The 8,860-nt window shown below is 43.5% G+C and overlaps 1 protein-coding gene across 2 annotated transcripts; it reads left to right on the top strand.

Moving 5' to 3' along the window:
- The first annotated feature begins 1,629 nt into the window (after positions 1–1,629).
- Positions 1,630–3,152, top strand: HOXD11 (homeobox D11). 2 transcript variants are annotated; one of them, XM_026075632.1, is made up of 2 exons: positions 1,630–2,320; positions 2,891–3,152. In XM_026075632.1, the coding sequence occupies exons 1-2, from the start codon at positions 1,708–1,710 to the stop codon at positions 3,124–3,126; spliced, it is 849 nt and encodes a 282-aa protein (XP_025931417.1). In that variant the 5' UTR covers positions 1,630–1,707; the 3' UTR covers positions 3,127–3,152. The 2 variants fall into 2 exon arrangements, with proteins under 2 accessions (XP_025931417.1, XP_025931420.1); XM_026075635.1 differs by having other exon boundaries at positions 1,659–2,320; positions 2,894–3,126.
- Positions 3,153–8,860: the final 5,708 nt, after the last annotated feature.

Raw genomic sequence — 8,860 nt, 5'->3', positions numbered from 1 at the left:
GACGGTGGCGCTGGCGGTGGCGGTGGCGGGGCCGGGCGCGGGGAGCAGCCCGGGGCGCAGCTGCCCCTCGCCGAGCGCCGCGGCGCCGCGGCGGGGCGCGCAGAGGGGCGTCCCCGCGGAGCCCCAAGGCTGCTGCCGACCCCTCGGCGGGCACCGCCACCCTGACAAAGCCCAGGCTTCCCCTGGCCTTTCCCCCCAACTTGTGCTTGGTGCTTTCGCTCCGGTTCCCTACCTGCCGGGCTGCCTGCTTGCTGGGGGACCTGGAGGCTGCCTTTTTGCAAGTCATCTGTGGCCTGATGTCTGGACGGAGCGCCCTGGGTAGCAGGGGGCGGCAGTGCTTGGCGTGGGGAGCACAGCCAGATTTCGGGTTGGTTTGGAGACCAGCATATGGCGGGGCTCCTCTGGCTATTCTGTACAGTGTGGGGGGGAAAGCATTCCCATAGAGAGCTGGCAAACGTTTCTGGAATGAGGAATTGCTCGAGCATAGAGCTATTGCTGGACCGTATTATTTATTCTCTTTCTTTTCAGCCTTTGTGACTTGGTTTGTGTTCGTCTGTGTAAAATAATATTTCAAGAAGAAAGAGAAAAATGACCAAAATGAGCCCTCGAAGGCAGGGCAGCTGTGGGGCTTGCGGGTCTTGTGTGTGTCGCCTGCTCCCAACCCTGCTTTTCCCTTCCAATGAAAGTGAACATTTTGGTGGGAGTTGGAGGCACGGGAACAGAGGTCACTTTGTCTGCTGCTCTGCTTCCCAAGGAGACCGTGCCTGGTGGACTGCTTTTCCTGCTCTGGCCCTTTTCTTTCCAGAAGAGCCTGAAAATATCTCCTTTTTATAAAAAAAAAAAAAAAAAAAAAAAAAGCTACTGAGAGATGTTCTGTTTGCATATTTCTCATTTCATTTTGTCTCTGGCGCCCTTATACGAGCGCACAGTGCTTAAGCACAGGCTTAAGCAAGGGAAAATGAGGTGATCGGGACTTATGCTTTGAATTTCGTGAGCGATTTTGATGCCAACTGTGGATTGCTGGAGCCGAGCGGGCAGATTCACTCGTACGACAGAATATGTAAATGGGACTTGGCTCTCCTAAGTGAACTATCACCCTCTAATCGTCTGTGTAAGCAGCAGCCAGCAAATATCACTCCTGCTAATAGGGAGTGATCACATTACAGAGTCGAGGCTGCCCGGCTTGGAGCCCACACCCCGCAATACAAAGGTCCCTATCCTAACGATGCTTTTTTTCTGAGCCTATTTCCTCAAATCCCGTGGAAGGTTTGCCTCGCAAGAGGGCTCGGAGGAGAGCCGGGCGGTTACGTGTGTGTGTGCGAGCTGCGAGGCTCTGCGCTCTGGTTTCAGCAGTGGGACGGCACATTCTCAGGTGATTAGCTCCACTACCTATGTTTATCTCGTCGCCTCGCAAAAGAACGAGGGGAAAAACCTACTATATTTGTCCAAATGCTCATCTCTCCGTGCTGGGAGGGCTCTTTGGAGAGATCTTAGGAGTCTTTCCGACGGGCTGATATAGATATAAGGACATTTCTACATCGCGTCACGTGACATAATTACCACTAGAATCAATCAAGATGAATTGCACGTCAGCACACGGTGGGGATTTTTTCTTAGTTGATCCTGTCCAAACCCTCTTGTGCAATAGATGGATCTTGTTCAATGCATTGAAGCCTCCTGGTTGCTTGCAATCGCAAAAAGGAAGACATGACTGAGTTTGACGATTGCAGCCACAGCGCATCCAATATGTATCTGCCAGGGTGTGCTTATTACGTTTCACCATCAGATTTCTCGACGAAACCCTCTTTTTTGTCGCAATCGTCTTCCTGTCAAATGACTTTTCCTTATTCTTCTAATTTACCTCATGTCCAACCTGTGCGCGAAGTAGCATTCAGGGAATACGGATTAGAGCGCAGCAAATGGCAGTACAGGGGCAGTTATGCTCCGTATTACTCAGCTGAAGAGGTGATGCACAGAGACTTTCTGCAGCCTGCGAACAGGAGGACGGAAATGTTGTTCAAAACGGACCCCGTGTGCAGCCACCACGGACCGTCTCCGGCCGCCTCCAACTTGTACAGCGCGGTGGGCAGGAACGGGATCCTGCCGCAAGGCTTCGACCAGTTTTACGAGGCGGCCCCCGGCCCCCCGCACCCACCGCTCTCCGAGGGCGACGGCGACGGCGACGGCGGCAAGGGCGACGGCAAGCCCCACCACGGCACTTGCAGTAAAACACCTTCCAGCCAAGACAAGAAAGTGACACCAGCAAACAGCGCCGATTCCCCTTCGGGGGAGGCTGTTGCAGAGAAGAGCAACAGTTCAGGTAGGTATCAGTAGTAAATTGGGGGCAAGAGTACAAGGCCAACACTTTGTCAAGCCGCTTTTTATGTGCAATTTTATAAGCATCCAAAGGATTTTATACATCCTATAAGATTTCCTTTACCGTTGTAAAGCGTGTTTACGATAGGAAACCAATTTAGGTGGGCTTAAGGTATTCTTGGAAGAGGATATTAATTGTTATTAAATTGTTGATTTGGAGGGGGGGAGGCAGGGAGGTTTCACAGGTAGTGCTCAGAGCTGCCTTCATTTTAGAGCTTAAGGTCTTCGTTTGTTTGGGGCAGGGGGGGCAGAGAGGAGTTTGAGCAACTTGGAATATTTCCAGCCCATTTAAATATCTCTCTGTACTGCTCGAAGTGCTTTCTTTTAAGGACAAGTTGGGAAATACTCTCTTTTTTGCTAAGTCACCCAGAGAGTAAAAGCCCCAGGAATATTTTCTGAACTGCTAGAGGGCTGCTTTCCGGGCAATGGGATACTGTCAAAGTCTCTGATCTCTTCCTATCTGAGTATGTTCGTAGCAGCAGCATAAATCAGTTTCTTCTCTCTTGAATTTCAGCAGTTCCTCAGCGATCCAGGAAAAAGAGGTGTCCCTATACCAAATATCAGATAAGAGAACTGGAACGTGAGTTTTTCTTCAATGTGTACATAAACAAAGAGAAAAGACTGCAATTGTCCAGAATGCTCAACCTCACTGACCGACAAGTTAAAATCTGGTTCCAGAATCGAAGGATGAAAGAAAAGAAACTGAACAGAGATCGACTCCAATATTTCACTGGAAATCCCTTGTTTTGAAAATGAAAAAGAAAAGGAAAACAAAAGAGAGAGAGAGAGAAAAGGAAGAAAGAAGAAAAAAAAAAGAAAATCTCATTCTTTCTGACCCGCCATCTGAATGCAAATGTAAATTGGTTTACATGACACATCCACCCTGCGGAACTCAAAGTTTCATTTTCACGTGCAACTCCACACACTGAATGGCCACTGGAGATTTCGGGGCTTGGCGGAGCAGATTCCTGATAAGGGGAAACTAGGGTAAATCCAACAGTCCATTCTCAAATTTTTCTCGCCAAAGGTGCTTTTTTTCCTCTCCCACAGTACCAGCAATGGACCTGCAGTGTGTCTGGTAGTTTTTGCTTACAATTAATTGAGTTTGGGGGATTATGTTGTTGCTTTTGAGCTAGGGTAACACTTTCCTCCCTTTAACTGAATGCGGTTTATTTAAGAGATGGTAAATGTACGTTCGCTATATATAAAAAAATATATATATATATATATATGTTTCTATTGTCATCCGAAAGCATGGGCCACTGTCTTTTTCATGTGAATAAATGGTTTCTAGTAAAGTTAAGGTTATATCTTCCGTGCAGTGTATGGATTTCCATCTCTGAAGGATCCTAGCGTTTCCCGGGCTAGAGCCAAGTTCAGTTAAATAATAGTGGGAGGAGGTCAAGTCGGATTATTTGAAACGCGATTTAAACAAATGCTAGTTGAAATCTAACTCTCCTTTTGTAGGTATGTGTAACCTTCAGTGTTCCCCCTTGAGTGTGAGGCAGAGCAAACATGGCTGTCTGCAGACCATCACTTGTGATGGTGCTGCAATTACTATAAACAACGAAAAAGGCTTTTTAACTGGTCAGGCTCCCAGTAAGCCCAGAATGCCAAACGCCAATGACTGTTTGCTTGTTAGGGAAGGCTAAGCCAGCACGAGGGCTCACGGCGATGCAGACCAGAGGGAGCTATAAACAGTTGGCACTAGTGGAAAAAGAAAAAAAGTTTGGAGACAGAGGGGTGGATCTTCTAAATCTAAGTCGCAGCGCGGGCGTGGGGCTCGGCCGGGCTCGCCGGGAGCGGGCGGCCGCTTGCGCGGCGGCGCGCCGGGCCCGGGTCTGCCTTTCGCCAGGGCAGGATCCGGCGGAGGTCCCCGCGCTTTATGCGGCGTGACCTGCCGCGGCTGTTTACAAAACCTTGAACTGTCTAGACAACACCATAAAACCCGAGGGTCTAAACAGCTTAATTGGGTTATATTATACACCTTCTGGTGAGTGAAAAAGAGATTTCCGCAATGTGCAATAAAGGGAAGGAGTGAGAAAAGAATTTGGCTTTTTTTTTTTTTTGAGTAGGACGAAGTGGCTCTCTCTATGCTCGCATCCAGTGAAGACAAACGCTGGCAAATAAGTCAGGAAAAGCCCTAGAATTAAAAAATCGAGACATGGACTCGGAGGAATGCATGGCTAAAAAAAAATTTTTTTTTAACTCTTTAGCAAGAAAAACATAAGTGTATGCCTTTGAACTTCCAAAATGTCAAGGTCATCACCTTTAACCTTTCTGAATAATTAGGCGCCTTAAGGTTCCTCTGTTATTTTCAACCACCACCCACTCTCTCTCTCTCTCTCTCTCTCTGTTTCCCTCTCTCTCTCTCACACACACACGCACCCCCCCCACACACACACGTATTACCGCATAGCTGGCCATATTAGCAAATGCATCATAACGCAAAGAAAATCGCAGCCGCTTTTAGGTGAGCTTCTCCGCAGCGACCCGGGGAGCATGCCCTCCTCCTGTCCCCCCTGGCAAGAGAAACGCGGTCTGGCTATTTTCCTTTTCGCTGATTCGGTGCCCGGCAATTAACCAAATATCTTTCTGTTCCTAAAAAAAATACTTGGGCCACTCTGAAATCAAACGCGGGGGATGTAAGAAATACTTTGTTATTTAGGGAGAAAGATGATATTTATAGAGAGTTTTTCTCCGGATATGCATTTCCCCACAAAACCTATTATTTAGAAAAGCACATAGTCGCAGGGAATATCTAAAAGCGTTTCGCCTAAGCTTATAGCAAAATTCTAGCGTCTCTTCTCAGCCTTAATCCAAAGGGCAAGAACAAGTTGTTTGATTTCCTGTTCCCTGTAGTGCTTTAAGAGTTTATTTTAGAGGATTATTTTCCCTTTAAAATTTTAACATACCGCAAAAGAGGGCCATGGAAACCTAAACATACTAATATTAATCTTGCATAAATGTTCAATTACAGCAAATTTAAATTTCTATTTAAAAAGAAAGGAATAAACTCGTGACTGAAAGGCAAATAGAGCAGAAGAGAAAGCCGGGGAAGTGGAAGAAATTCCCTCGTGCTTTGCCACGAAAAGCCACAGGAGGGCGCGCTCATGTGCTGTAATGCCCACAATAGTCCTGATGTTCAAGTATATTTTCCTCCTAATAATAATTCCACTGCTAATAAAATATCTAATATATAAGTAACGATAAGATTTCAGGGCCTTCCAAATGAGAAAATAAAGCATCAAAAAGATTTATTAAACAAATAACCCATAACCGTGACGTGCTCGAGAAATATGCTACTTTAAAAGAATTTTTTTGGTCGTAATCTTTTATAATTCATCCGAGCTTTAAAAATACCCATAATTTTAAGAAAAAAAAAGATATTCAGAATTCGTTCACTGGAACAAAAATCTATTTACACTTCTTAGGACAGCCTTAACGTGGCTAGAAGAAAAGTAGTATAAAAAACATGCGTTTACACAGTTTCTCTTTCAATTCATATTCAAAGCTTTTCTTAAATAATCTATAGGTACAGAAAGCTTAATTTAAAAAAAAACACTCTATTTAAACGCGAGATTAGCCTTAGATTCAGACAGTGTATATTTTTAAAGAGAGAGAGTAAAGGGGAAAAAAAAGATATTTTTAATATCCGACCATCATCTTGCCAAGGAATTGCTGAATGAAATCTCTCTCCCTTAAAAACGCTATGGAGATCTATTAAAATGGAATTATATATTAGAAAATCAAAGCGAAGCTTACGAATTTCCTGGCCATTCTCCAGTGACCGAGCATGTTCCGTTTTTTCTGTTTATTGTGGTTTTTTTTCCTCCAATACACACTTTTAATAGCAATCACACCAAAGAAAAGGCTTCGCTTCTTTCTGCCGTTTTGCAGAATTCATCGAAATCTATTTCACGTTGGCTCAGCCATATTCCGCATTTTAAAAGCCCCATCTCTCGTGTAAGCATTTGTTGGCACTTTGTCCGCTGAAGTTTTTTTTAGAAGTTCATTGTTAAGAGTTTCCTAGAAATAGCCTTTCCGTCTGCAATAAAATGGCATTGTACAATCTAAAATAATTGGAATCTTTAACGCTAAAGGTAGCGCTTTTAACCACATCCCGAGCCCGAAGGAAAAGCCCCTGGTCTCTCGATGGGGTTACCTATTTCGAGAGGGAAATATTTAGCAAAGGTTTTTTATTTGTTTGTTTTTCTTGGCTTTAGAGAACCCACACCAACCCCAAGTCCATTAGGCTGCTATGATGTGATGCCTTAACCGCTCACAATTACAGTGAGGCCGATCTCAAAGAATATAAACGAGTGATTGGAGCCAGTATGTGTTCTTAATTAAAATAAAAAGAAGAAGATGGAAACGCTGCTTTGTTCTTTTTTCTGAATCATCAAGTAAATGTGATGATTCTGTGGGAGTCTGTAATCTCTCCTAGTCTTTTTTCCCCCTTTCTGTGTTATTCCTTAAAAAAAGGCTGGGAGCTATTTCCAAATGTCTTTGGGCTTGTCCTTCTTGGAGAACGAATAGGGTATTTGCTTATTTTCAGATTAAATTACAGATTTGGCTGGAATCTACCGAAAGATAAATATGCAACCCAAAAGCAGAAGCTGAGTGCAGAATACCCGACCAGTCTACATGCTAAAATCTTACAACACCAGATATGTACTTCTGTGTGCACTGAAATACAGAATGCAATAGAGGACGAAGTACGACTTTGAGCGAACCTGGGAGCACAGTCAATGCTACCGTGCGATCCCCACACTCAGAAATAACACCTTTGAAGAAATGGCCAGCGAGATATTTTGTATATTTTATAAGCTTTCGTATTTTAAACATGACAATGTCGTCAGTATGTTCCCCCCACCCCATCCCCCCAAAAAAGTCCAGGGTATTTGAGCTCTCAACCCAGACGTCGACTCTTTCTATGAAAATACGGCACATAGAAATCTGGGCAACGTGACAGTTTAATTATTAAAAGAAGAAAGGTCACAATATTGTAGCCAATTTTTTTTCCTGAAATAAAAAATATTCTTCAATCTCCCTTCAATACAACAGCGTGGTATAAAATATATAGTCTGCACGTTAAAATATAGCTTAAAATAAATTGCTGAAATCGACTAAATGAAAGTAATATTCCTTAAAGCTTCCTGGGTTCCAGCCTATTTTTTACATAAGATATTTCTCGCAATACCTTTGTTACTGAAGGCATCTGCAAAATATCTAGCCTTTTTCGTACCTCTCCCATCCCCCTCCTATAATGAGGCACAAACACAGCAAATTGCAAGTATGGGAATCGTCTGCACAGTCGAGAAAAAAACATATCACCAGTAATAATGTTTAGTAAGATAAGGTAATGAAAATTAATCCCTCCAGCCACGTCTTCTAACCTCAAGTTTTTAGCCCTGACATTTGCTAGAGGAGAAAACTGTAACGTCCATCTATGCTTTATAGCAAATAGGAATTTACATCTGCATGGACCCCTTGGTTGGGTTTTTTTCCACTCCCATTCGGAAAAATATGGGGCTCTGAGAGCAAAACCTTTATATTAATGTGGATTGTATATCTCATTTATTGCACAATATTGATTTATTTATTAATGTTAATTACTTGATTCCATTTTAATATGATTTAAAACAACAGTGACATTAAATGCCCAGAGCCTAAGTCCCTAGTTCCCCAGTGACTCTTGCATGTTTATTCAACTTCTATTTACATCAAACTTTAACTTTCCTACTGTTCATTTTCAATAAAAAATTGCTGCCCGTTTTTAAAACAACTCGTGATTTATCGTGAGCGAAGGGTCTTACGGAGCTGTTCGCCACTCCTGAATGCGATATTTAAATCATTATCATCATAGCCATCATCTGAGTTTCCGTGTAGCGACATGCAAGAAATTCATATTTTCAATTAAAAATCAAAGAGACCTCATGTATAATCAGGAGCCAAGGAGTTATCTCATTTAGCACAACAGAGGCTGGCGTGGAAAGCTGTTAAGCATTAGCTTATTGTTTTAACTTTACTATTGGGCAAAATCCACAGCAAACCTCTGGGATTATACTTCAGTTGGGATATTTCTGGGACACTCTTTTCTTAAAGTGTAAATAAAGATTATGAAAGACCCATTTGATGGGCATAAAATTCCTGATTAGATTTAACAGTCAAGTCTTAAACTGCGTCAAGGAAAATAGTATTTTGTTTCTTTAAACTCTGTGGGTTGTCCGGGCTGTTGTTTAAAAAGAGGAAATTGCTAGAAAGCAAGGGGGGGAATCCAGTCCTCAAAGCGGGAGCGTCGTGAACTCCGCTGCAGCTTGTTTCTGCGCTCAGACAAATCTTAGCAATGGCTCTGATAATGATCTTAAATGTACATATTTTCGAGATCCCCGTTTCTGTGCTAAAACCTCAGTGGCCGTGCAGCGTGCTCGGGAAGGGCAGAGGGCTGTGCAAGGCGCAGGGATTGCGGCAAAAAATCTTA

This window comes from Apteryx rowi, unplaced genomic scaffold (assembly GCF_003343035.1).
Source record: "Apteryx rowi isolate R43461 unplaced genomic scaffold, aptRow1 scaffold_110, whole genome shotgun sequence".
NCBI classification, from domain to species: Eukaryota; Metazoa; Chordata; class Aves; order Apterygiformes; family Apterygidae; genus Apteryx; species Apteryx rowi.
Note: the sequence above shows the minus strand (reverse complement) of the source record. Positions and strands in the feature narration are given on the sequence as shown.

Excerpts from the sequence above, each read along its gene's own strand:
- HOXD11 (XM_026075632.1), top strand. The coding sequence starts at position 1,708 with ATGACTGAGTTTGACGATTGCAGCCACAGCGCATCCAATATGTATCTG. Across the intron at positions 2,321-2,890 it reads AGAGAAGAGCAACAGTTCAG|CAGTTCCTCAGCGATCCAGG; the intron begins GTAGGTATCAGT and ends CTTGAATTTCAG.